At 45.2% G+C, this 26,552-nt stretch overlaps 1 protein-coding gene across 1 annotated transcript; it reads right to left on the bottom strand.

The window, feature by feature from the left end:
• Positions 1-1,318: 1,318 nt before the first annotated feature.
• On the bottom strand, positions 1,319-26,140 carry PRPF6 (pre-mRNA processing factor 6). Its single transcript, XM_048321884.1, has 21 exons — positions 25,952-26,140; positions 24,775-24,943; positions 23,816-23,934; positions 23,260-23,338; positions 22,445-22,621; positions 21,478-21,633; positions 20,714-20,808; positions 19,863-20,019; positions 19,491-19,653; positions 16,529-16,647; positions 15,644-15,862; positions 14,168-14,290; positions 13,200-13,321; positions 11,941-12,079; positions 10,704-10,823; positions 9,288-9,464; positions 8,356-8,489; positions 7,792-7,883; positions 5,706-5,820; positions 3,339-3,465; positions 1,319-2,570 (listed from the first exon to the last, which is right to left on the bottom strand). The coding sequence occupies exons 1-21, from the start codon at positions 26,020-26,022 to the stop codon at positions 2,418-2,420; spliced, it is 2,826 nt and encodes a 941-aa protein (XP_048177841.1). The 5' UTR covers positions 26,023-26,140; the 3' UTR covers positions 1,319-2,417.
• Positions 26,141-26,552: the final 412 nt, after the last annotated feature.

The following is a 26,552-nucleotide window of genomic DNA, read 5'->3' as shown; positions in this document are numbered from 1 at the left end:
ACAAGGTTCCACTGAGGAGCTGAACACGGGTGATTGGGTAAGAAATAGAACAAATGGTGAATAATCCAGCTCTGCTCAGCTTGGTGAGAATGTTGCTCCCCAGGAAGTGGGACCCACAGCAGGCTGCAGCATTCCACCGGGACACGACCCATATAACTTGTTTATTGAGCTCTATATATAGCTAAAATTCATGGGTGCCATAATCCATTTAAAAACCACCAAGACATCTACGAACATTAAAAGGCTCTAAGATTGATGATCCCTTTTAAGTAAGAAAAAATAATCCCCAAACTAAGGAATATAGCCCAAAGGAAAGGGAAGCTGCAGGTACAAGGAGCAGGTGGCAAAAGGAGCCTGGTGCTGTGAGAAGGTGGCACAGGCCCCAGCACAGGGCTGCTCCCTTGAGGCTTCCACATCCCAACAAATCCTTACAAGATGTGGTGCTGCCACCTAAGCAAGGGGCAGGGGAAGCAGGAGGATCCCACCAGTGGGTGCACCTGTGTTATCTGGCTCAAGGGAAATGCTCCCAACACAGGTCAGGAATCTCTTCAGCAGGAAAAGCCACACCACTGCAGTTCCCACTTCCCTTTCCCATCCCAATTCTGCAGCCACCAACACCACAGCACCACTGGACAGAGGGATTTATGCACCAGAGGCACCCAGCTCTCCCCAGCACATCACTACACCAGGAATCGGAATGCCACATTCCCTGCCCAGAAAAGGAGGATATAGTCCCCATGTGAGCACAAGAGGCTGAAGGACAGCACACATTGAAAACTTCTAAATTTGTTTTTATCCTGCAGTTTCTGCCTCAGTCTTGAATCCTTGTCCAGCCAGGTTTCCTTGCCATGTCTACCCTCTCCTTCGAGTAACATCTCCATTACCTTTCCCAAACTCTTCTACTCTCTCTAAGCCCACTCACCTGAAGGATGCCAGCAATGGCACAAAATCCCTGAGCAAGACCCTCTCAACTCCCAACACTTCTCGCTCACCTTTGGGAAACTACAATTCCACGGGACATCCATGATCTACACCCTTTCATCAGCTATTCTAGAGAAAGCACAACAGTTTCCATTACAAATCCAAAGAGAAAAAGGCTTTTGCTTCCAGACCAACCGTTTCTGCTCCAGTGTTAAAAGATCTGTTTTGGGCTTCTCATCCGTTTTGGCAAGAGGCTGTAGCCCAGCTTGGTGCAGCCACCACTGGCAGGCAGCTTCCCAGAGTGGTGGGAGCCTGATAACTCCAAAGGTTTCTGCTATCAGACCCACTCTTCCCACTGAGAGTCAAAGGGCAAGACCATGCTCGAAGACAACAGAAGGAAACAAAAAAAAAGAAGCTGTATTTTATACATGTTCTCCAACAAGTAATAAGGGAGCTTCTCCTTCAACTAAATACATAGGATAATGCACATCCACAGACCTGGATACAGCTGCTATAGCCTCAGGTGTAAGACAGTACAGCTTCTCATTCTAGGATCACAAGAAGTCAGGGAGTTGGGGTAAAAATAGTACAGATCACAAGTGTAGAAAATTAAAGACAGTGTACAAAGGGTCTCAAACACAAAGCTTTCCCTCTCTTGAATTTGCTTTTTTTCTATCTGCACTTGGAGGGAGCCACCCCAAACCTCCCAGCCACACACAGTCTCCCAATGACTCTAAATAAAGGTTCCTCCTTCAAAAGGGCTTTCAGGGATTGCTGAGTTATGCCTTGTTACTTTAAACCACCACTGTGCTTAATGAACTCAGACACCTAAAAGAATAAGCTTTACTATATACATTTAAAAATTGAGGAAAAGTTCTCTAAAAATACACTTTTGAATTTGACAAAATGCTCCAGCTGCTCAGGCTGGAGGAACACCTCCAAGCTGTGCAGCAGCTTGTTAGCAGACACCAAACTAAACCACCTAAAGAAGAGGAGCCAGCCCAGACCTTTCCCTGTGCTGCTGGGCTGCTCCCAAAACTCCGTCCATCTCCTTCAAGGACACTCAGTGTATTCCAACAGCAACAACCCAGAGCTGCCGACAAGGAACCAGTATCAGGTGGGCCAAACACCAAAGGGGGACAGGGAATACATGCCAGGGCCAAGAACAGAGGGACTGCCACATGTCAGAATCCAAACAAGCGCTAATTAAAGCTTGTGTTCGCAGGGGGGAATCAGGAATCAACGTGGAAATGCCACCAGAGCCTCACAAGATTGCTCCTGTCTCCTGTGTGACATCAGCTACAACGTTCCCATGTGCTGCAGAAGCTGATGGCCATGCTGGGGAAAGAAGGAAGCAGCTTTTCCTTTTGGGAGAAAGCGCTTTCCTATCATCATCCATGTCCTGTCCTTCAAAATCTGTACTGCTGAAAGGGCAAATGTACCACAAGCAGGTTAAGTCCTACAGAGACCTCTGAGGCAGCTGAGGCCAGCACACTCTAGAAGGTATTTTTCAGCTTGGCTGCCACAAGCACGAGAATCTCCCCAATCTTCTTCTGCCAATTCTCTATGTCCTTGGAGACATCACACCAGAGCTCTCCGTGGCGAGGTTCAGCATTCTCACAGCGCTTCCTCACCTCTTCTTGTTGTTCCTACAGGGAAGAGAAATGACAGTTTGTCCTGGTTTGTTCCAGAACACAGCAAAAATTGAACCCTCCCTGCTTCAAACACTCTTCCAAAGACAATGGTGGGGTTTGGGATCTGTTACTTTCAAAGGAAGTCCAAGTCAAAATTCAGAAGCAGCAAGTCTCCTGCCTGGATGAACAAACTGGCCAAGTTGCAGCTGAGCAAGTCTTGGCTACAGCACAGAAACTGCAGCAGAAACTTCCTTGCCTTACCACCTGCAGGAGCTGTGTCAAGTGAAAGGTCTCTCTGAAGTCAGAAGATAAACACCCCCATCATTTCAGTAGAATCAGCAGTACAAACTGCTGTAAGAGATTAGAGCTGGCTGTTCCTCTGGCTGTGTTCACGTGCAACCTGTACTCCACACTTGGGAAGGAACAGCCCTAGTTACACAAACCCAGCACCACCATTCCAGCACAATCCCCTCTCAGAGCAAACTTGAGTTTTACAGGAGGAAGATTGATTTCAGAGATTTTTGCATGAACCAGCATGACTGTGGACAGCAAAGCAGCCTGAAACACAGCTCAGCTAATGACAGCACCTTTTAAAAGCCACCGCACAGGCCTGTTCTTGCTCATTCATGACCAGGCGTGACAGCCAGCCTCCCCTGTGACAACGCAGGCAAGAGCAGCAGCAGCACACTCAGCCCAGCACTGCAGCAATCCCAGGACTGGGCAACCCCTGGGCAGCCAGCCAGGGATTGCTGCTGCCTTCCCTGTTCCCATGCACACACTCACCTCTGTGCCATGCTGGAGCTCAAATTTGTAAAAGAAGGCCCAGGCATCCCCCAGGTCAGAGTCTATCTTCACCGTCCGGTGGAACCACTCTCTGGCCTTGGTTATTTTACGCTCGCTCCAGAACAGCCTGTTGGGAAAAGCAGAAGGGAGCTGATAAACAGCCTCATTTTACAGGAAGATGTCAACCCACAAGAAGTCCAACTTAAAGGCTCTACAGGTGTTCCAGTTCTTTGCTCTCCCAGGAAGGAAACGACAGCTTTTTAGGCAACTACCGACCATCCTGCTCCTGGGAAGGGAAGGGAAGGGAAGGGAAGGGAAGGGAAGGGAAGGGAAGGGAAGGGAAGGGAAGGGAAGGGAAGGGAAGGGAAGGGAAGGGAAGGGAAGGGAAGGGAAGGGAAGGGAAGGGAAGGGAAGGGAAGGGAAGGGAAGGGAAGGGAAGGGAAGGGAAGGGAAGGGAAGGGAAGGGAAGGGAAGGGAAGGGAAGGGAAGGGAAGGGAAGGGAAGGGAAGGGAAGGGAAGGGAAGGGAAGGGAAGGGAAGGGAAGGGAGAGGACTGAAGAGAACATCCAGCACTACTTCTTCACTGCCCCACAGTGAGGCAGGGCAACTCAGAGGATAACTTAGCCCCAGGCACAGACAGACTCTGCTGAGAGGAGAAGCATTACTGAGCTCTGCTAACTCAATTGCTTTAATTTTGCTGTTCCAGATTTGGTGAGGAAGAGACAGGATTACGTGCCTACATCTATTCCCACTCCTTCAATTTCTTTACACTTCAAGTCAATTTTAGCATCTAACAATTAAATAACTTCTAAAAGCTGGCAATTGCCTGCTGTATGGTCACATGCTCACACCTACAAAGCCTGCTGCAGTGGAGCGGAGCAGACCTGCCTTGTCAGCCCCATTTTCCAAGAAAAAACAAGCATGGAAGCTTCTGCACTCAAACCCATCCTAGCACAGCCCCACTGTTGCCATTTCATCCAGGCACTGGTCAATGCTGAAATTTCTCCCCAGTAATGAACCAGCTGGGTCAAGAGTCTCTTGGTTTCACTGCTTTGCGTTAAAGAGTTCATTTGAGCTATAAGGTCTTTATCAAATCAGCCACCCCTCATAAAGAGCTTAGCCTGTCATAAAATTATACAGCTTCTGTGATTGTTTTTAAGCCCTATAATACTCTTGATTGTTCTGTGTTAAATAAACTGTGATTTACAAGAGCGCAACAATGATAGCAGAGGCTTAACACCTGCAAGTAGTGGCCATTTTCAGCAACATGTTAAACAAAAGTTTTTCACAGATGTGTGACACTCTGTACCTACAGAGGCAAGTCGTGATGGGAGGTGGAAGCTGTTTATGTTGGGATTAGCTGTTAAATAGCCTGAGGTTGCACCAGAAGGGGCCTGGGAGCAGTTGCCATAAAGCAAAAGTTAACATTTTTCTCACTTGCTGCTAAAGCTGAACAAGTCAGCTGTCAGGATCTGGCAGAACCCAGTGTTGCAGTCACTGGAGTGTATCCTACAGTTTTCTTTGGCTTATAAAATAGAGTTGTGAAAGAATTGGGCAACCTCGAGCAAAATGCCTCCTGTATTAACCTCTTCTGCTATTCCCAAAGGGAGGAAAGTAAGTTTGTTTCCATCAAGGCTGCTGTAAAGGCTGTTCACACATCAGAGCAGGATGTGGCATGAGTCAGTTCTAACAGTGGGTTTTCAGCACTGGAATCCTCACAACTCAGTCTGGACAAGAAAACAATTCCTAGGAGATTATCTTCCCATTTCAGAGAAGCAAACTACAGAATGTCTGGTGGTTTGTATTCTGGGAAGGGGCACAGCTGAAGAACACTGACATAGGAAAAAATCAGGAGCAGAGTATCTAGCTCAGAATTTAAAAAGACACCTGACAGAATCTAGGATAGAGAGAAAAGATGCAAACTACACAGACAGCCACATAAAACTTGAAAAATAATCAGCAAAAAAGGTCCCTATTTTCACAGATACTTAAAACATATCCTGAACCACTTAATAAAGCCTAGTTCACCTGACAGCACAGTGAAATCCTCTTCAAGGGACAGGAAGAAAGCAGCTTGCAGGGTGCCAATACCAAGTACTGGCAATGAGCTTTGTGTGAGTGTATTGTTATCTGTGCCAGTCCCAGACCCACCAGAACAACTCGAGGGCAGGCTGACATTCCCCACTTGGAATCAAGGGAGAGATTTGCACAGTTACTAGGAGACAGCTGGAGAGCTGTTCCTTGCTTTGGGACTTATTACAGCTGCTGCAGCCAGAGTCGCATGGCTGTGCTGGAGTGCAGTGTTCCATCCTGGATACAGCCACACACAGACACGGATATTTTTACTGCATCAAGCACAGGAACTCACTTGGCCACAGCCAGCAGGACATGTGGGTCATGTTCACACTTCTTGAGAGCATCCACACTCTTGGTCTTTCGTTGCGGTCGCGCTTCAAGGAAAATTGCTTCTGACCACAGGATTCCTTAATCAAAATAAGTAAGAAGATTGTTTAGTGTTATTTTGAGGTTAACCCTTCCCACCCTGCCATCAGGCCAGTGCTCTGCAACACAAGCAGCTGTACAGCCCCTGCCCTGGTGGTGATCCACCCCTAACCTCATCCCAGATCACTCTTTCCACACAGATACTTCATTCAGAACTCTGAAATTTGAGCTAGTGTGTGCACCATGCTGGAGCTTCAGCTCTGGGGGTCTCTGTACCACAACTCCCGCAGCTAACCTAGAGCTCAGGCTTTTCAGATGAGACACTGCAAACACTGGGACAGGGAGGGCAAATCAGCATTTCCAAAGGGAAAGGTATCTGTCTGTTGGAACAGGCAACTGCAGTGGCAGAAGAAGGCCCAAAAAGTGCAAAGTACAGTCTGGGAGCAGTTTCAAGGGTGCTGGAGAGCACCACAGTCTTATTGATGCTGGCTCCACACACACTGATGAAGGACAGAGTAGATCCAGGAAAGCTGGGTTTAATCCCTAGCTCTTCTCACTGCCAAAAGCAAGGAAGGAAATATGCTCAGGGGAGCATGAAATCTGCAGTTTCTCATGTCAGCCAGGCACACCTGATCACTTCAAAGCAAAGCCTGAGAGCTGGTGTCTGCCAGGACTCCACCAAAGCGCTCTCGCTTCCCATAAACGGCACCACAGGAACACACACAAGCTTTGATAACTGCAGTGACAGACAGGAGACAGACTCTCTTCTTCTTGCTCTTTATATATAGGATCACAAACACCATAATATTTCTATTTTATTCTTTGTGCAGCCTGCCACCCATCAGGAATCAATTCAGCAATCGATGGACCCAAACCTCTGGTTTACAGGACTGCAGGTGGCCAAGTCCTGCAGGCTTTGATTATGGTTTGTTGAGGTCTAAGATAAAGTTGGAAGCAATTTTTTAAACAAAAACTGAGCTCCTGCTGCCCATTTCCATAGCAACAGGCAGATCTGTAGAACAGCCTGTGGTGGCAAACACTCATTAGGTCATTCACAAAAACAGAGCAGGATTTTGGGTGGTGCTGCTTTGGTGACCCACTCACATGGAGAGTACCTTGCAATGAGTCTATCATGTCATAAAAGTCACTTAATTCCCAATTAATTCACTGGGACTTTAGTAGCCACCAATTAAAACACCTTTCAAAACCTACCCTGAAGGCAAGTCAAGCCTTGACCTGCAGCAAGTTACTACAATTTGTAGCTATGTGACATCTTCTCCCCAGAAGATGTCAACATGTTTAATTATTTAAAGTCTTCCTGCAATTCTGCCCCAAAACAGGGATGTGTTAGGCACTTTATCCTCCCATCCCAAGAGGCAAATGTTTCCACTGCTGGTTAGAACTAACTGACATCATTTGACTTCTTTTCTTACATGAGCTAAAATAATTAAAAACCAGGACTGAACATTTATGGTACACTATCCCCCAATCATGACTGCGATGGAAATTTGCTGCCAGCACAAGTTGTTAAACTCAGAAACCAGTGCAGGCAAACCAGCAACTCGGAATCTCCTAAGGCCAGCTGTACTCCAGAGGGACAGGGAAAGCACCATTCTTTTTCCACTGAACTTCCTAACTACAAACACTGAAGTGTCTTTAATTTTAAACCTTGGCAGACTTCTACTAGCTTCAGAGAAAAACCCACCCATATCCAAGAAGTTTTTGCAGGAAGCCTGGGGACAAACTGTGGACCAGGGATTCCATAATATACTGGACACTGCGGAAAAATGGAACAACACCAACCCATGACCCCTCAGGTGTGAGAGAGCACAAAGTAACTCGGATTGTTCTCAAAGACCCTCAGTATTTCCTTTGCAGAAGGATGACTGACACCTCTCCAAAACACCATATTCTGAGACCTGGCCAGAAAGGACATCTTGGGAAAAAATGTGCTTCTATCAACTGGGCAAAACAATTAACTGTGTTTAAGGCAGAAATGAGATCCAGCTCACCTGAATTGGGGCACTCTTGCAGTGCCTTGGCCATCAGTGTGTTTGCAATGTTCTTCAGCCCAGCTCGGTATTCCAATCTCACAGACTCCAACCTGGTAGGGAAGAGACACTGATGAAATTTATGACAATATTCACTAGGCAGAAACAGTGAGTCACATGAAGGTCACTGGAAACTGCAAACATCTGCCCATATTCTGGATATGTGTAGGTGACTGACATCTTCCCATTCCTCTCCATCTAAAAATAAATGCGACTTTTATTCTATAATGGCCCAGATAAAAAACAATCTGAAAAAGGAACTGTAACAGAAAGGAAAGAGCCCTGTGCATGCTCTGTGCACTACAACCACCAGTAAAGAAATAACTAGTTCCCGGATCCTTAGAGAAGCTAGCCAGGATCACCAAAGCATTTCTGCTATTCAGGGAAGCTGTTAGTCCAGAAGAAACTCCAGGATGGGTGTGGTCCTAAGTTCCAGGCTCAAATGGTTGAGATAATGTGAAATAGCGGGCCTGAAGAATGGGTTGAATTTGTAGCCCAAAATCAGTTCAACTCCACACAACTCACCAGAGATCTGGATTCTTTGGATTCTTCAGGCGAGACTTTTCCAAGATGGCTCTTGCTCTAGTCAGCTGCCCGACTTTCTCCTCCAGCCTGGACAGCAAAAGCCACAGGGGTATGGAATGGGGGCACTTCTTCAACTGTTTAAAAAAAAAAAGTATACTAATAGGTAAAGATTAAAAAAAATCTTGTAACTCCTATTGAAAAGAACTTCCCTGCCTATATCCTCCTGAAGAGTTTACAAGAAGAGAGACCAAGATATGCCACTCAAATTTCTCCAGCTAGTCTTACAGTCAGCACAGAAGTGAAGTTTTTCCTGTATCCAAAATAGTCAGGTACATCAGGTATGACTGAGCTATCCCAGCAGTTAAGAGACAGAACACACCTCCCTTAACACAGCTGCAATTCGTGCTCCTTCTGCAGATGGAGGGCTCTCACACATCCCCAAACCACAGCAGAGTGTGCAGGGAGTCATTAGGATTATCAACACTGGCAGAAACCTGTGTCCAAATTACTTTGATGGCTGTCGACTTTGAGCATTCATACCCAAGGACACCAATTACCATTTAAAAGAGAGAGGAGTGCTCCGCAGGCCACCTCCTTTCACAGTGTGCATCTAAGAGCTGCTGAAGAAGATTTTCTTTTAAGAGTTCTGGTTTTAGTCTTTCCAGGTCTTAGAGAATTACTGTGCAAAGCCTTTCTTCCTGCCTGTGAGGAGTCAGGCATACAGAGAACTCTTTCAAGCAAGAAAGTCAATCTTGCATATGGGTAATGCGTAAGAGAAATTCTTGCTTATTTCAAGGGCCTATTTTTTTTTCTTTTACTGTTTTAACCAATGACAGAAAGGAATCGTGTCTCTGGCTCTTCATTTTCATTCAAAGACAGACATCTCTCCATGCCAGCAGCACAAAGCAAACCTGCAGTAACATCCATCTTACCCCTTGATTATAAGCCTCCCGTGCTTTCTCTACCAGCTCTTTTTGTTCCTCAATTTGTCCTTTCATCATCCACAGTTTGGGGAAGTCCTCATAGTGCTTCAGGGCTTCCTCACAGAGCTCCTGGGCTGCAGCAATGTTCCCAAGCACCCATTCCAACTTCACAGACTTCATGAAGACCTGGGAACAAACCAGAGCTGTTTACCATCAGCAGCCATTGAAAAACCATTAATCTGCCAAAGCAGCGGATTCCCACTTTCATGCATTCATTAGAATGTTATTGATTAGCTACAGTTTGAAGTAAAATAAAAACTAAAATATCAGAGTTAAATAATAGTGGGCACAGATAACAATGGAAAGGTAAACGCAAATACTAAAGGAGTTAGAAGAGTGTGATCCACCTGTATCTCACCTATTTACATAATTATTAACATAGAACTGGCATTTGCAGAATCATAGAACAGTTTGGGTTGGAAAAATAATATTTGTATAAAGAGCACAGCTTTAATAGCACAACCAATTAACAAACCTAGGCCTCCTTCATCAGCACAATCTGATCTCCTCATATCCAAGCTACCATGACCACCTTTCCTTACTTATGGCTTCAGGCTCTAACTGCTGTCCTGCTCATTACAAACTGGTACACGTACTTTTCTGCTCCCCAAATCCTTCCTTCTGGCTACGCAGGGAAGTCACAGCTATGAGAAATACACCAAAGGCTCTCTCAATGCTCTTTGATCCCCATCCTCCCTGTTCCCAAACTCCCCCCTCTGTGACCTCGCAAGAGAGGCATCAAGTCTGAGAGCAGAGCTTCAGTCCCAGCTGCAGAAGCTCCCTGGCTCAGAGAGGAAGAGGGCAGTTAAAAAGATGTAGGATGTAACAACGACTGAGGGGGAGGAACAGAGGACAGAGATCAAACTAACTTTTCGTTTACTTGGACAAGTCAAAATGCTTTTGTATGAAGAGCCGAAAATCGACAGAGTTTATCATACCGGAGGTAACTGGAGATAAACACAGGATCGTAACTTTAAACACCAAACCACCCCAGAGCTGTCTTTAGTACAAGCATAAGTGAGTCTTCTGTGAAAGTATTTTCTCTTTTTTCCAAGACGTGCTTTTATGCAACACAAACATTATACAAACAGCTGTAAACTGGGAATTTCCTGACTTTTGCTATTTGTGTAAAAAACAAATTGAAACCCTTCACTTGATCCTAGCCTTTTTTTCCCACCATGCCACAACTTTGTGTCGCAATTCGCTGGAGCAGCGCTCGGCAAAGCGGCCACATGCCCCGGAAGCCAATGGCAGGGAGCCATATGGTCAATCCCTAAGGCCACAGAACTGAAGGAACTCCTCCATCCATCCCAAATCCCCCGTGGCCAAGAGGCCTGAGACTCTCCACCCTCCACACATCCTTACCCTTGCTGTGGGGGCACTGCTGCGAGCCTTTGCCAGCAGCCTCCTCGCTCTTTCATACTCATTGTTCTCCGACTCGAGCTTCACGGCAGCCAGCCAGATCTCCTCGCTGTTGGGGTTGGCCTGCAAGAACACAAAGTGACAGACAAATGCATACAGTGAATCAACAGCAGATTTAATCCTCCGTTTGATCCAGATTAAAATTGAAATCAGAGCTTTGTCAATCCACAGTAGGATTTTTTTCAGTGCAAGCTCCTCCCAGTCTTCTTTGACCTTTGAAGTTTATAGAAATCCTCCAAAACAGATGGGCAACACAAAGATATATGCCAGTTTAGAAGCTGGATGCTTCTCAACTGTTGAAAAGCAGTAATGCTTGATCTTCTGAACTTCCAGTTTAAATACTGAAAACATCACAGGGTCTGCCACAATGAGACCCTCATTTTATTACCCTCAGGCAAAAAAACTGCAGCTTGAATTCCCCACTGAGGTCTGTGAAAACTCTTCCAATAAAAGTCATTTCAGTGGCAACCATGTCAAGAACTTTGCAGCCTAGTAACAAAGAGCACCGAGAACAGAATAAGGAAGTATCTTTTACCTTCCATTTCAGGACCTTTTTTTTCACTTAGCTTTTAAGCCTGATTCCCAGTGCTAGAAATGCTCTGCCTATCTTTGCTACAGCATCCAGCAGGCGATTCCCTTCATTAGTGGGTTTGATTCAAAATATAAGTAATTCAGTGACCTCATTAGGGCAGACCACAACCCCTTCCCTGAGGTGACCCAAGACAACAGGATTCTGATCCATGACTGGGGTTGGTGGAAGCCATGCTAGTAAAATTGATGGTTTGCAAACTCATAGAATCGCAGAGTGGTTTGGGTTGGAAGGGGCCTTTAAAGATCATCTCATCCCAAGGGTAGGGATGCTGTGCACCAGACCAGGCTGCTCAGAGCCCCATCCAACCTGGCATTCAACACTTCCAGGGATGCAGCAGCCACAACCTCTCTGGACAACTTGTTCCAGCTCAGAACCTGGTGTAGAACTACTAAAAGAGCAGTACCACAGCCTTGCTTCCAGTTTGCTGCTATTTCACAGGAGAACATTTTGCCACACAAAGCAATCAAAGAACAGCGGAAGTCTCCATCACCTTGAAAGGCAGCAGGAATCAGGCGTTGACAGAAAAAGCCTGCTCTGTATTCTTTACCTGTCACATTTAACACCCTCTGACAAGTGTAACAGACCCACCTGGAAAGCCAGGGCCAAGATGCTTCTGGCTGCTGGCACATCTCCTGCCAACCACTTGGATTTGGCTCCCATGAGCCACAGCACTTCTGCTTTGGGACAGTGAGCAACAGCCCTCTGCAAAAGAGCCTCCAAGGATTCTCTGAAGACAAGAAAGAGCAAGTTACAATCCCTCAAGGTACTGCCAAAGGCAAGCTCTCTCACACCATTTTCACTATCACTCAGTGTTATAAATATTGTTGCAAAGTCCAATGTTGTAAACCTTGATAAGTTGTTTCATAACAAGGAAAGGGTGGGGTCTTTTTCCACAAGGGTTCTGAAATCAGCACTCCACAAACGGCTCATTGTTCAGACACCTTTGTTTGATAGCCTCTGTGGAAAGAGCCCTCACACAAACAGCTCCTTTCTCTTGGAAAGAGTAATTCTGCTTAACAAACCTTAGCAGAAACTCTGACAGGAAGGTTTTCAGAATTATTAGATGAGGCTCGCTTGATTTTATGCAATTTTTTTTTCCTCTGGAAAATATACTTTTCAGGTGGAACATGGGGCTTAAAAGCCAGCCACCACTGGGAAACATGGGAAAACATCAAAAGCAAAGGTATATTTGTTCCCATTTAAAAAAAGGCTTGAATGAGGAAGAACTCAGCATCTGCAGTCACTTCCACAACATAGTCTTGTTGGCTTTAATAAGGATGATTCCACATGTATAAGTGGCTTACTGCAGAGATTGTTTGCTTTAATCTAAGATGTGGGCAGAAAGTTTCTGACATGTGAAGTTTACTCTTTATGAATAAACTTCAAAAAGAGCCTGAGCTATAACAGTATAACACCAATCTTAATTCAGGATGTGATACACATTCAGAGTGTTTAATCAGAAAATACCAGAGATGCTTGGACACATTCAGCTATGTAGTTGTTTATCTATGAAGACTAAATAAAACACATTTTAGGTGATTTGTATCCCCATATTTTTCCAGAGATGCCTTCTCAAAGACACTTGTTCCTACCTTGTCTCTTCACAGCTATTTTTACCAATAAATCCCTATTGCCAAAAACCATTTTATGACTGCATAAAACTTAAGGATGTTCTGGGCACAACAATAACAAAGAAGGTCAGACTTGCAAAAAAACGTCAGTGAGCTTCACCCAGCTGCACTAACTCTGCACTTGCACCACACCAGGGACCATCCTGTAGTTTTCCTTCCTTCCCAGCCTGTCACTGGGATGAAGCCCTCCACGGAGGGATCGTGCAGCACACGTACCTGGTTCCATGGTTCTTTTCAAAGTAGGCTGCTCGTAGCCACACACTCTTCTTGCTCGGGAAGACTTGCAAGGCATAGGCATAAATGGCTCGGGCACACTCCAGGGCATTATGAGCAACACACTGAGGGAAAACAGATCAGGACTAAGTGAGCTTAGGGGAGCACTGGAATCGAGAGCAAGAAGGAATTACACATGCACAGTTCAACCCAGAACTCAGTAACTCGGTGTAATCCATGAATTGAGGCATTAATAGAGAACAGAATACTTACAATCAGCTTTTTAAAAGGAAGCAGGGAATGAATTTCCAAATATCCTTCTACAGAGCACAAGTATCCCTGGCCTTTCAGTGGGACTGACACTCACAGGCCAGCTTGAAACATTAGTAAGGCATTGGAAAGGCTCTCATGTTAGCACTTCATTTTGTTATTTCACAGGCAAAACCCTAAGCACCACAGCATGTGCCCCCCACTGCTCTGAGCCCAATTCAAGGCCGGTGAAGTTGGACACTTCTCATGCTGAAATATGATTTAGTTCTTAGCACATGTTCAAACTATTCCCCTAAAGCAAAAAAAGCCTGGTAAAACTTTTACCCACTGCCTTGTCCAGTCTTACATTAACTCTTGAGCTACAATGGTTATGCCTTGAAACTCAACTCCCAGCTCCTTTACCCATAACTCAATCTCTGTTGATGTCTCACACTCACAAAAAAAAATCCACACCAAACTAGCAGACAAGCTATACCAATGTCAACTTTTTGTTTAGTAAAAATTCAAATCTGAATAAAGTTCTATAATTGAATAACCTCCTGAGGCAGAGACTGGCCAAAGGCAGGCAGGTGGTGTGGGAATCACATCCACTTTCACTGACAAAGCCATTTCCCAGGCACCAGTTCAATTTCCTCTAATTAAAAAACACTAACTCACAATAAAACAAAACCAACAAAAAGCAGCATCACAGCTGGACATACACTGTCTGCATCTTCCATCCAGGTGTGTTTCCGATCTTCTTCCTCGATCCCAATCCCAATCACAGCTCTCATGATTGCCTGGCATGTGGCCACACTTCCAGCTTTATCACATTCCTCGGCATCCTAGAAACAAGAGGAAAGCCCTGCTCATTTTGAGAGCTTAGCACAAGAAGTTAAATTCTGCATTGGCAACTCCTCATGCACAAACACAGAGACATTGTGGTCACCACCACAGCACAAACATCTCATTGCTCAAACACACACTGACACTGAGTAGGAGCCTGCACCCACGAGGAAGGTGCTAGAGCTGTACACAAAATCATTCACAAGTTGGTTAAGAAATAGAGCACAGCAATTCCATCCACTGAAAAGCAATAATTGCGACAATGTGTGACCTTTCCAGACCTAGAAATCTTTTCCTACAGCTCCACAACCCTGGGCTGACCCAAGCAGGCACCTGGCCAATAAAAAACGCAAAAACTTCACAAGGAAGAACTGCAACATCAGAACTACTGACCTTCTTTCAGCTTTGAGATGATTAAGTCTCAATAAGGGCTAAGCAATAACTAAATTTAAGAGTATCCTGTCAGCCAGTGTTAAGTAAAAGGTGCAAACACTCTCACCAGAGCATGTATGGAAAAATGGTTTCCTGACACACAAAGCTTTCAGAAAGCCAAGCATGTCTTGCTTAAACTTGTTGCAAAGCCCTCTGATCAGATAACAGAAATGGAGCAGTTCTACTACTGAGAAGGAACTCGAGAACACAACAATGCAGAGGCTGTGCTCGTGGGTTTTTTTAAAGAGAAGTTGAAATTAACCGTTAATTGTTTTACTGCTGTAAAGAAAGTCAGTATTCTTTTAGATGTTAACAAGGATATCCATTTAATATTATATACTTCATTCACTATCAGTGTTCTTAAGCAGTATAACAGAAGATTTTTGCTGCCTTGACCCACTGTAAATGATTTTAGTAGGAAACTGCTTTAAAGACTTAGGATCAAACAAAGCACAGAACCTATTCAGGAGGAAAGAGGTTCAGTACAGGACTGAGAGTATCATTTCCTACATGCTGCAAATGCAGTATTTGTATTGATTTCTCATAACACCATTTGACAAAGACTTATGGGGCAAATAAAACATCTTTCAAGCCAAAAGAAAAATATGCAAAAAATACATAAATCCTTCACTGAAGGCTTTAAGCCTCTGTCCTACTTAGGCAGCAGCTGCTTGAAGCTACTTACCTTCCAAGACAGAAGCAAACCAGACACTTCTCAGCAAAACACACGTGACATTACCCCAGGGTATCACTTATGGCCTTGACCCTACTCAGCTTTTTAATCTCATCTCTTGTCTCTTCACAGAGACCTCCACTGATAAGCCAGGTGCAAAATTACACTGCCCCATAACACCCACCATCAGCAGCCTCCAGAACACAACGTGAAGAGCTCACCTGGGCTTCCAAGACTGAGCACTTACCTGTATCCACTGCTCCCTGTTGATTTCCACACCATTAGCCCTAAGAGATGTGATGGCTCTGTCAATGATTTTCTCCACCATCTGGGTGTTTCCATTGGCTTCCTCCAGTTTGGCAGCAGTAATCCAGATGTGACGATCCGTCGGGATATTCTCCCGGGCTTTGTTAAGGACTTTACGAGCGTTCTCATATGTCTCCAGCCTTGCCAGCGCCAGCCACAGCTGCAGAGCAACAAAGATGTATGTGAGATGAGAACAAGGAGCTGACAAGGCTGCTGTATGGCAGTGTCAGCCCACAGAGATAAGCAGCTTCACGCTGCTTGCTACTGGTTGGCAACTGTCCTCAAGCACTGCAAGAAGGCTGTGGAATACCAATGGAGGAGAGGAGAAACAGGCTGCTACTGCCCTTGAAGCTCAGTCCTGATCATCTCTGGGTATCATCCCCATCTGCTGGGCTGTTACACTCCTATTTTCCGTTCACATCACCTCTCAGGCAGCTGAATTGAACACTCTGGTTTGGTGTTCCAGAAGTGAGTAACTTTTAGATTCACCAGATTAAATGTTCACTTGTTTTCCCAACTGTCAAGGCACCACACATGGACACAAACATGGTTCAGTGCCTACAGCAGGCACAGCTGTGCACTGCCATGACTAACCTAACAATTACACAGCAAAATGAGGCATGTAATGACCACCAGACAATTAACTCCAAAGAAAAAAAGCACATTCCGCTACTCATCACATCCTTCCCACTGTGGCATGAAGCACGTGGGAGAAAACCTTGTGTGGAGAAACACTGCTCACCCTGCCTCTTGCCTGCAAAGCTCTACTGCCAGCCTGAAGTGGGGTGTAAGGGTTTTTTTATTTCACTTTTTTTTTTTAACTCACTTCAACACTGGTTGGACAGCACTCCACAGCCCGGCTCAGCATGATCCTGGCATCCTCAGGTTCCTCCAGCTCCACGGCTGCTTTCCACAAACGCACTGAGTTTGGAACATGCTCAAGGGCTAGAGAGGCAAAACAATTCTGTCAATCATGATAAAGTAGTTTACCAAGGAGATCTGTATTTTTTAAACACTATATAATAAAGGATTTGTGCTATTACAATGAAATGTCCTGAAAGAGGGAAGGGAGGGGATTTACTTATATTGGGCTCTTGCTTCAACAATGAGAATTTAAAATCAGAAAATAAAACACTTAATCATTTTAATTGGAAACAGGTTTTGGAGAGCCAAGGGCTTTTTTGCTGTACAAGCTGTAATTGCATCCTCCTCAGTAAAACACCTGGCTGAACGAAGCCTCCAGTCTCAGCAAATGAGCAGATGAAGATCTTCAAAACTGGGCAGCTTAATCCTGCTGGGTTTGCCTTTACAGAAAAGGAGCATCTTCAACACTAATAATACAACCTTGTTCCTTACATGTTGAAACTGTCCTTTGACAATGTAGTTTTCCTGTAAGCCTCTCCTGACAGTTCAATGAAGCCCAGCTTAACTTCCCAAAAAGCTGTTGTCCTGCTATGCAAAAATGAAACGGGGATACATAAAAACTTAAAGGTCTCACTGACACTCAGTCATGAGTACCAAGTGTGCTTCCAGCAATCCAATATGGACTCCATCTAATTAGGATTCTTCAAGGCTTCCTTAATCTTGTCCAAGAGCTAGCTACTGCTGGTAGAACTGCATTCTCTGCAGCCTGTCCTACATGTGCTGTCTGAAACATTAAATGCTAAACAACAGCTTTCCTCAGCCCATCTCTTTAAGAGAGATTGAGAAACCAAAGGGTTTTTAGCCTTTTGTCACTTCAATTTGCACCCCAGCCTGCTGGAATCAGCTGCATTGCAGCATTACTTCCACTGCTTCCATAGTGACTGTACACAAATGTGCCATAGTAACAGAGGACTGAGCACATCCCTCTTCAATAAAGCGAGCACAGTCACAGGCACACAAAAACGAGTGGGAAAAGGCATCTAAACCTACTTTGGAACTAGCTGGGCAAGGCTATTCCTTGAGGCACTGCTGCAGAGGCAGAGGCACAGTGATGAACCTCAGCTCAGAGCACATCCCACCCCTACACAAACAGAGATTTACAACAGGCATTAACCATTTGTCTCCACTTCTGTAGCTGCAGGAGATTTCCCTGAAGAATTTAAGTGAATAATGTCAGCCTCCAAGAGCTGAAAGCATCACTCTGCAGGACAGAACATGTTTTCATAAATACAGAATTCGATTTTTAGACCTCAAGCTGTATTTCAGCAACTCAGCTTGCTGGGTCTCCTGTCAGACTGAGGCTTTAAAAACTCCAGAGGTTCTGCTGGATGGTAGGAATGCACACAGCCAGCAGAGAGGAGAAACACATTATGAAAGGTCACATTTCAGTGACATTACCTGGCACTCAGGCTTTTTTTATTTTGGGAGAAATAATGGGTTATGCTGCCACTTAAGGCTCCAAGCTCCATATTAGTGATGCTCCCTAGGCAGCAGAGGAGCACAACAGTGAAGCTGTTAACAGGCCAGAAATTGGGAAAAGAATGATAAATCCAGTTCCATTCCACTAACAGTTTTGTATCAAGAGATTAAGTAGGTGGCTCCAAAAACTGAATGTTTTTCTCTTCATAAATACAGTGTTTGAAGCAAAGCTCAGTACATAGAGGGTAAGTCACTGCTCTCACACAAGACCCTCCCCTACCCAAGCTGGACTCACAGATCTATTTCTGCTCCTTTAAAAGTGTTTTTCTGTTCAACATCTGTGACTGCTCCTGAGAAGGACACATGGTGTCACAGGAGCAGCACTTCACACCGTGTTGCACTGTGGAGCCAATGGAAATTTAAAAAGCTACTGAATAGTTAATATCTGAACTCTTTACAACTTCAACCCCAGCAACTTTGAAGTGCCTTTCATCCACATGTAGTAAGAGGTCATTTCAACAGAGATCTGCATTTTACATGCAAGAGGTAAGAGGTGGGAGGCAATTAATTCCTTTGAAGCTAAACCATTCAATACTGCAGACTGCTTCACAATGATTCAGTAAATGTATTAAATCCAGACCCTTTTCCCTGTCTAGATTAAAGTCAGGAGATGTAACTAATACAATTCAGTAGTCATGAAGGAACTAATCTCTACTGATACAGACCCAGCTACTTAAAGTAATCAAAGAATTCATATTTTGAAGTTCTGAGGAAGACCTGGGTCCAGGACAATGCAACTAACTGCTGTTGAAGAGATCATTGTTTGGAAAAGACAGTAATTCCATGAAAGAGGAAAACCTCCAAGTGCAATGCAATCCAAGAAGATGTAAGGTTTCAGGTAAGCACCACAGAGAAAGGCTGTTTGTCAAGGACAGAACTTGCTCCACTAAAGCAAATCCTGCAGCTCAACAGGCTCCATGATATGAGAACCCCGGGACCTCTAAAGCTCCTCCAGCAGCAGCCACTGTGGTCTCTAACAGGCTACAAGCAAGTAGAAACAATCAATTCCAGTATCTTTTCCAAAAAGTATCACAAGGTGACATCTAGAGCACCTTTTTATCCTTAGAACACCATTTTTTAACTGCTTTCATCTACTTATCTAATTGTGATCAAGCTGGAATTGGCTTAGGTAAGTGAAGTATCATTTTGGAATTGTTCAGTACCAGCAGCTTTCTGCTGAAGGATGTTTTACGAACACTTCAACACCTTTGCTCTTTGGCTCAACAGCAGCAAGTTCCACCATTAACACACATGCTAACAACTGTAATTTCAACAAGGAAGCAAAAAAAGCACCTGAACTTATGGCCACATCTTGAACAACTTGAAGTGCAATATAAAGAGTGCAATGCTCAGCCTTCATTCCCTGAGCCCACGAGAGCTCTCACCTTTCCTAAGGACACGTTTCTTGGCACGGATGTCTGTCTCCAGCTCTGCTGCTCTGATATAGATCCGCACAGACTGTGGAAGGTGCCGGACAGCCTGGGCCACAACAGCCTTGGCTGTATCTCCAGGCTGAAGCCGAGCAGCTTCCAACCAAACATCTTCACTCTGTCAGGAAAAACAACCCATCTTCCTTGACATCGAAACAAGAATGTAAAAGCAGAGCTTCCGGCTAAGCAGGTGTTTTGTAATACTGCAGATAGTGAAGCTGTATCAGACAGAGCCTCAGTCAAGCTTAACAGAGATTCTGCTGCTCATTAACCACAACTTTTTCCTACTATCCCACAAGGATCACAGGGAAGCAAAGCAATTCTGACCTTAGGGCACATCTCTGTTCCTTTCATGATGAGGTTTCGAGCCACCTGGAGCTTGCCAGTGACCTCCTCCAGTCGGGCTGATGCTATCCAGGCTGGTGGATGATGAGGATTGGTCTCTCGGACAGATTTCAGGAGCAAACGGGCTTTTTTGATATCACTAAAAGAGGAAAAAAACGGAAGGAAAATTTCCAGCACATTGGGAAACAATTCTCCTGAACCAGGACATGCTCAGATCCACAGTGTGACCTCAAATTTTTCCATATTGGAGACACAAATTACACTCTACCAAAACAAGCTTACAAATACACACTAACACAGCGAGATCACAGTAAAACCAGTTAAGTATTTAAGAAAGATTTTTGGGAATTACAGCTGGGCACTTGCAGCCAGAAGCTGATAAGCCCAAGCATTGATGTAAGCCAAGAATCAGCATCAGTATTTGCACGTACTGCTCTGACTCAAACAGCAATTCTTTATGAAACAGATGTCAAACTCCAGGCTAAAGAGGTTCTCAGAGGTCGTCAATCAAGACTAAATTAGCAGCACACAGGTACAATTAACCAGGTTATTTCCTGGCTGGCAAGCAGCCACACACTGCCATCACTCTGGCATGCAAATAGGGATGGAATGGAAACAATCCCCACAATTGATGCATCCAGGTCAGATGCCAGTACCTCAGCTGAAACACTATACCAGATCTCATGTTAAAAGAATTCATCCTCAAAAACTCACCTGGCATTTCTTACAAACTAAATGCCAGCTGAAAGCACCCACTCAGACAGATTTCCATTTACATGTAGGATCAGTGCCACTGCTAAGAGGATAAATCTGTTAATCCTTCTTAAACTTACTTGATATCTCCTCCATGTGTGGGAATCATGGAATTTAAGTCTGTCAAATATCCTTTCGGGTCCACTACTGTCTGGCCGCTCACGGAGTCCGACACCTGAGAAAGTCAAGTCAGAGCTACTGAAATGACCACCCACAGCCCCTGAATGCCTGAAAAGACACTGTGCTGTACAAAAATCCTAGATATTCATCTGTTCCCAAAAGCAAGGAAGGAGGAAAACACAAAGCCTTGCTTATTAGCTTTTTTTCCTCTTCTAATATACACAACTTTAATGTTAAAATCCAGACAAGAAGCAGCTTGGTGACAAGCAGACACCAAAAGCTCCTGCAGCCCTGCCAGCTAAAGGCATTCTTTTTAGAATAAACCAGATTTAGATCAGAAAAATCAATGAAAAAGAGCAGAAGTCAAAAGCTAGTACTTTTCAGCAGTTTGTCCTGCATCCCTACGTAAGATAGAAGAGATGCTTCCCTTGGTAACACCACCTGTGCTGTTTGCCTCAAGTCCACCTGTGATATATCCAGGCCGTCTCTTCTCCCATAAGGACCAAGAATTCCAGGGACAAACTGGTTTTCTCAGGAAATTCTATTCATGTTGACAGCATGAGATTCGGGGAGAGGGACTACAAAATTATTTCACAGCTCAGCTGTTCTTGGATCTTCTAACACCAAAGAGAATTCAACACTTTTCTAAAACCAGGACTTAAATAGCAGCACAACATCAAACCCAGGTATACCTGTGACAGATCCTGCCTTCTCACATCCTTACCTGGCTTAGCCTCATATCCATCAAGGTGTTCCTGGCTTGGCCAATCTTCCTCATATCCAATTCACCTGTTCCAGGTGTCATCAAGCCTGGTGTCATTCCTCCTGGGTATGGAGTATTCAAACCCCCTGGATACGGAGTATTCAGTCCACCAAATTGCTAAAAAAAAAAGAATGAGAAAGTCATTCCTAAAACCTCTCCTGAGATTTCAAAAATAATTCAGGCTATTGGCTGATCTGCACTTCCCCAGAAGCTGCAGGACACAGATTCAAAACCCCCACAGGTACTTATGATATGGCTTCCCTGAATCCCAAAACATTTCTCATACAGGATTTGCAAATCTATAGGTAATTACTAAAGTTTGGTCAAGTCAGTGAAATAAGCAACAAGAAAGTGAAAAATTCAAGCACAGGCATTTAAACCTGACACATTTAAACAAGAATATCTACAAAGTCCCATGGACACATGGAGCCAGTCTAGGACCAGTCAGCTGCTCCTATAATTCTATGACCACAGTAGACTCTGGCCACAGAGCAACAAGCTAAATTACTTCATTTTCAGTTGACTGAAAGGCAAGTAATTTTTAACACAATTACCCCAAAGCTGAGCAAACCATTAGGTGAAAGCAAACTTTATTTCCTGTTCCCTCTTTGCAAGATGTTGTCATAACAGAAATGGTTATGCTCACCGAAACTATCACCACCCTGCATTCAGCAAATAGGAAAATAAACACTTCCTTCCACCTTTAACACAAGAACCAGGCTTTCTCTGCCTATCCCCATGCTTTCTCTAGCAATGGCTGTGCACTGAAAGGCTCCAGCAAGCACAGGAGTTTAACACCCAGAATTCTGTTGGCAGACTCACAAACCACACCAAGTTTTTGGTCAAGCATCTTTTCCCCAAATCCCAGTTTCACACTCATCTCTAATCCAGTTTGACCACAGCTCGCCCAGGTTTGCTGTGTACTCACTGTCTGGCGTGGGTCCACAGAAGTGTGATTCTCCCCTGACTGCAAATGCTTTGCAAAGAAGCTGTCGGGGACGGGAGTCAGCTTCTCATAACGAGGATTCCTCTGCCGCTTGTTCCTGGCATCCCCAACCTCGGGAATACTCAGCCACTCCTCCTCAGTAACCTCTGCTAATTTCCGCTGTTCAAACAGGAGTCATCATCAGTATTTGCTGCAGAAATGGCTTTTTAAGTGCTCTTAACTCCTTAATAGATTTATTTTCTTGAAATAATTCAAGATCAATTTAACACTTAAGGGTCAGACTCTTTTCCTAATCCAATGTACAAAAGAATTAGATGCATTTAATTAGAATTTGGTTTTAGTCCAGACTGAGATTCCAAATCAATTTTGTTATTTGATTCAGTGCTACAAACATTCAGATTAATCCTAGTGCCTGGAGCACTGAGTGGTTTATTACTAATCATTAGACAACAGCTTAAACAATACATTTTACTTAAAAGAAGATTTAGAGTCAGGAGTTTCTGCTCAGCTACTCCTGCAATGCCAACAAGTTAGCAGTTTCCCTCAAAGGCAGAAGTGTAGAACTTTCCATAAAGCACAAAACAAAGATGATCAATACCAAAATTTGCAGACATTTCACTACCTTGTGTATCCACAAGAACAGTGTGTATTCTTCCAACAGAAAGTAATTCTAATCTGGAGAATATCAAAGTACTTGTTTGCCAACACACAAAATCTGAGCAAAGAAACACAAAAGAACACACAGCCACCTCTTGTATCTCATAGAAAGTCCCATTTCAGACATTTTTTTTCCTTACTTTCAAGTCTGAGAACTGCTGCTGAATTTTGGGTCGTTCCATACGGTATTTTTCTATTTCCTCTTTTTCTCGTTGTTCCCTTAGGAAAAGGAATACTGAGGTTATGCTCAAAGTAACATTTGGTAAGTCTTTGATTGAAGTGTTGACATGACAGAAAAAAGTGTTTGATAAGAGTTAGGGCATAAATAAAGGCATTTTCTCCAAGCTTAAATTATCAACATTATGACAAGAGATCCTTTATCAAACAAGACAGTATTATAGTGTAAAAACAGACATCTCCAAGTGAGCTTCAGTCTTTAACCTCCTCTTAGTGAGTAGCGCATTTAACAAGTAACACATATTGTTTACAGGCATGAGATGACTTTTCTAACAATTTCCAGTGCACAGTGCAGTCTGTGGTGTGTCAATACCAGTCGCTCAGCACCTCCCCACACCATCTTAATGAACTACAGTGAAGTAATTTAACCACATCCACTATCAAAGCCAGTGGTGTAAAATACCTGTCATCCTCAATTAACCAGAAAACACCCCCTGCCAGTGCTGTAGCTTATCCTACCTCCTTTCTTTCCTGCGTTCATCCATCCTCTTATCCAAAGCTGCATAAATAGCATCTGCTTCCTCATCATCTTTTTCATAGGGGCCGCTGGAGAACAGGCTCCCAGCATAACCATTGAACTGGGAATTTGGAGAGAGAGAAAAAAAAAAAAGAGGGGAAAAAAGGCAGTTTTTCAAAGCTCCTGTTGTGCTCCTCCTACAGCCAACAATCACCTGAAAATGCACTGACAGGCTGTTTCTGACAACATTGCATCAGACTAACACATCCCTAAATGAAAGCATCTTCCTTCTACCACCCCATGGTGGTGTTTATTCTCCCACACCATTTGAAGCAAAACTGCTTCAAAATTGCTCCTTTCAAAATTGCTTCTCTCTCTAAACCACTTCTATTCAGCAATAAACAAGATCCCAGGGTAGAAAAGCCATTCTCTTCCATTAACCACTTTTTACGCCAGTGAAAGCAAACAGAAAGAATATCACAACATTCAACTAACCAAAGTGGGACTTAAACACAAGAGACTACACAGGCCACTTAAGGACAATATATGGCACAGAATCACAGAGTCATTTAGGCTGGAAAAGACCTCCAAGATCATCAAGTCCCATCCTGTCAAAGCACACAAGCTTTCATTTGTGGAGAACAAAAAAAAAAAATACAACCCCTGAAATACTTAAATTAATTTTTATTTATGGATATTTTCCCAAGACTCTCAGGGCTCTGTATCAGCAATTAAACCACAGTCCACAGAGCAAGGCCACAACAAAAATCTGCAAGCACCATGCCACTGTGCATACTGAGGTCTCAATCAATAAATAAAAAAGGAAATGCTGCCTGCAAACTACAGGAAATTCTGGGTTTGAAGCCTCAGCTAAAACCAGGTTCATAGCAAGAGTGGGGAGCTCAGGGACTCTTGTTCCACCTGGGAAAAAACATCTCAAGGATGATGAAAACCACCTCACCTCATCGTAGTTAGTGTCATTCAAGTCCTCATCATCATCATCTGCTGTCTGGTTCTTCTTCATCTGGTCCCCCACAGTTCTCTTCCCCGGCGGGGCATGCCGGTCATCCACAGGGTCGTTGGCATCGCGGGCAGGGCCAATATCAGAGCGGGTGGTGAAACCTGTGGCTCTGGAGGGATAAACCAGGGGCTGTTTAGCTCACTGCAATCCCAGCCTGTCACAGTTACTGCTCAGAACAGGCAGCATAAATATAATTCTCTTGGGAGAATGGCATCAGCCACTGCCCATGACCAGCATTCATAAAGCCAGGGGGAAAAATGTCCTTAGAATCATGGAGTAGTTTGGGTTGGAAGGGACCTCAAAGCTCCCTCCATTCCAAACCCCCACCATGGGCAGGGGCACCTTCCACTAGCCCAGGTTGCTCCAAGCCCCATCCAACCCGGCCCCAGACACTTCCAGGGAATGGGCAGCCACAGGTTCCCTGGAAAACCTTTTATAGGAAGAACTTTTTCCACAAATACACTGCAACCACCCAGCTCATTGCTCTGCCACCCATTCTGTGCATGGCCTCCCTTCTGTCTCTGGGTCTCTCAGCTGACCCTGCAGGCTGTGGGACACCACGGGCTGGGGTCTGGGCAAAGGCATGGGGCAACTGGAGCTCTTCTGAACCCCCACACTCGCCTGGCACCACCTCTTGGGGCACAGCCGGCAGGATCTCCCCAAGGAAGGACACAAGAAAATCAGCGGGACGAACGCAACTCACACCAAGGAAAGGACACCCCAAAAAAGGTTTCAGCCGCCACCAAACCCCCTCACTGTTCCCTCAACAAAAGTCTCCAGTTTGATCATTTTCCAGACGGTCCCACGCACACAGTCACAGCATCAGGAGGGACACAATCCTTTGCCGGTCTGAAGCACCCGGGAACCCATCCCCGGAGCCAGGCTCGCTTTTAAACACAAACCCGCCCAGCGAAAGAGCGAACTCGAACCATTACGAAGGGACAACACTGAAAAGCCGCGCGGGGCCACCCCGAGAGGACGGGGACCGGTGGTGCGGGGAGGTGTGAGCCCAGCCGGGCACCGAACGGGCCCGGGAACGTCCCGGGACCCGGCGGGGCAACGCGGCTGTGAAGGAACCGGGGTGGGGGGGCCAGGCCGGGCCTGGGCGGCGTCTCACCCGCGGCCCAGCCCCGGCACGTAGCCCAGGGGCGCGGGCATGCCCAAGAACGGCTTCTTTTTCTTGTTCATGATGGCGGTGGCGGCGAGGCGACACCGAAGCGGGAGCGGAGCAGGGACCGGAGCAGAGCCACGAGAGGCGGCCGGCAGAGCAGCAGCAGCGGCGGCGGCGGAAGCGGCGCCGGGAGCAGGCGGGGCCACCCCGAGGGCAGAGCGGAACTTCCGCTCTCGCCGGGGAACAGCGCGCCCCCTGGCGATGTGGAGGTCCTGAGCCGTGGTGAGGACGACGGGGATGGGGGTAATAAGGATGGGGAAAATGGGAATGAGGATGGTGGGGATGAAGATCATGTGGATGATGGGGCTGAAGATGGGAATGTTGAGTTGTGCTGTCATGGATTTCATATTTATAGCAATTTATTATTTTTATTATTATTAGGAAATGAGTAACTGCTAAGGAACATCCCAGGTGGTGAGTGGCCCTGCTGGGAGCAAAGCTGACACCCTGTGTTTAGCGACTCCCAGCCAGAATGGGGCGGGAGGAAGGGACGAAAGGGCCAGGATCATCCCAGGAAGGCCTGGAGCTGGCCAAAGCCCCAGCGCTG

The sequence above is a fragment of the Corvus hawaiiensis genome, chromosome 17, assembly GCF_020740725.1.
Source record: "Corvus hawaiiensis isolate bCorHaw1 chromosome 17, bCorHaw1.pri.cur, whole genome shotgun sequence".
Classification (NCBI taxonomy): domain Eukaryota; kingdom Metazoa; phylum Chordata; class Aves; order Passeriformes; family Corvidae; genus Corvus; species Corvus hawaiiensis.
This window is presented reverse-complemented; position numbering and strand designations above follow the sequence as displayed.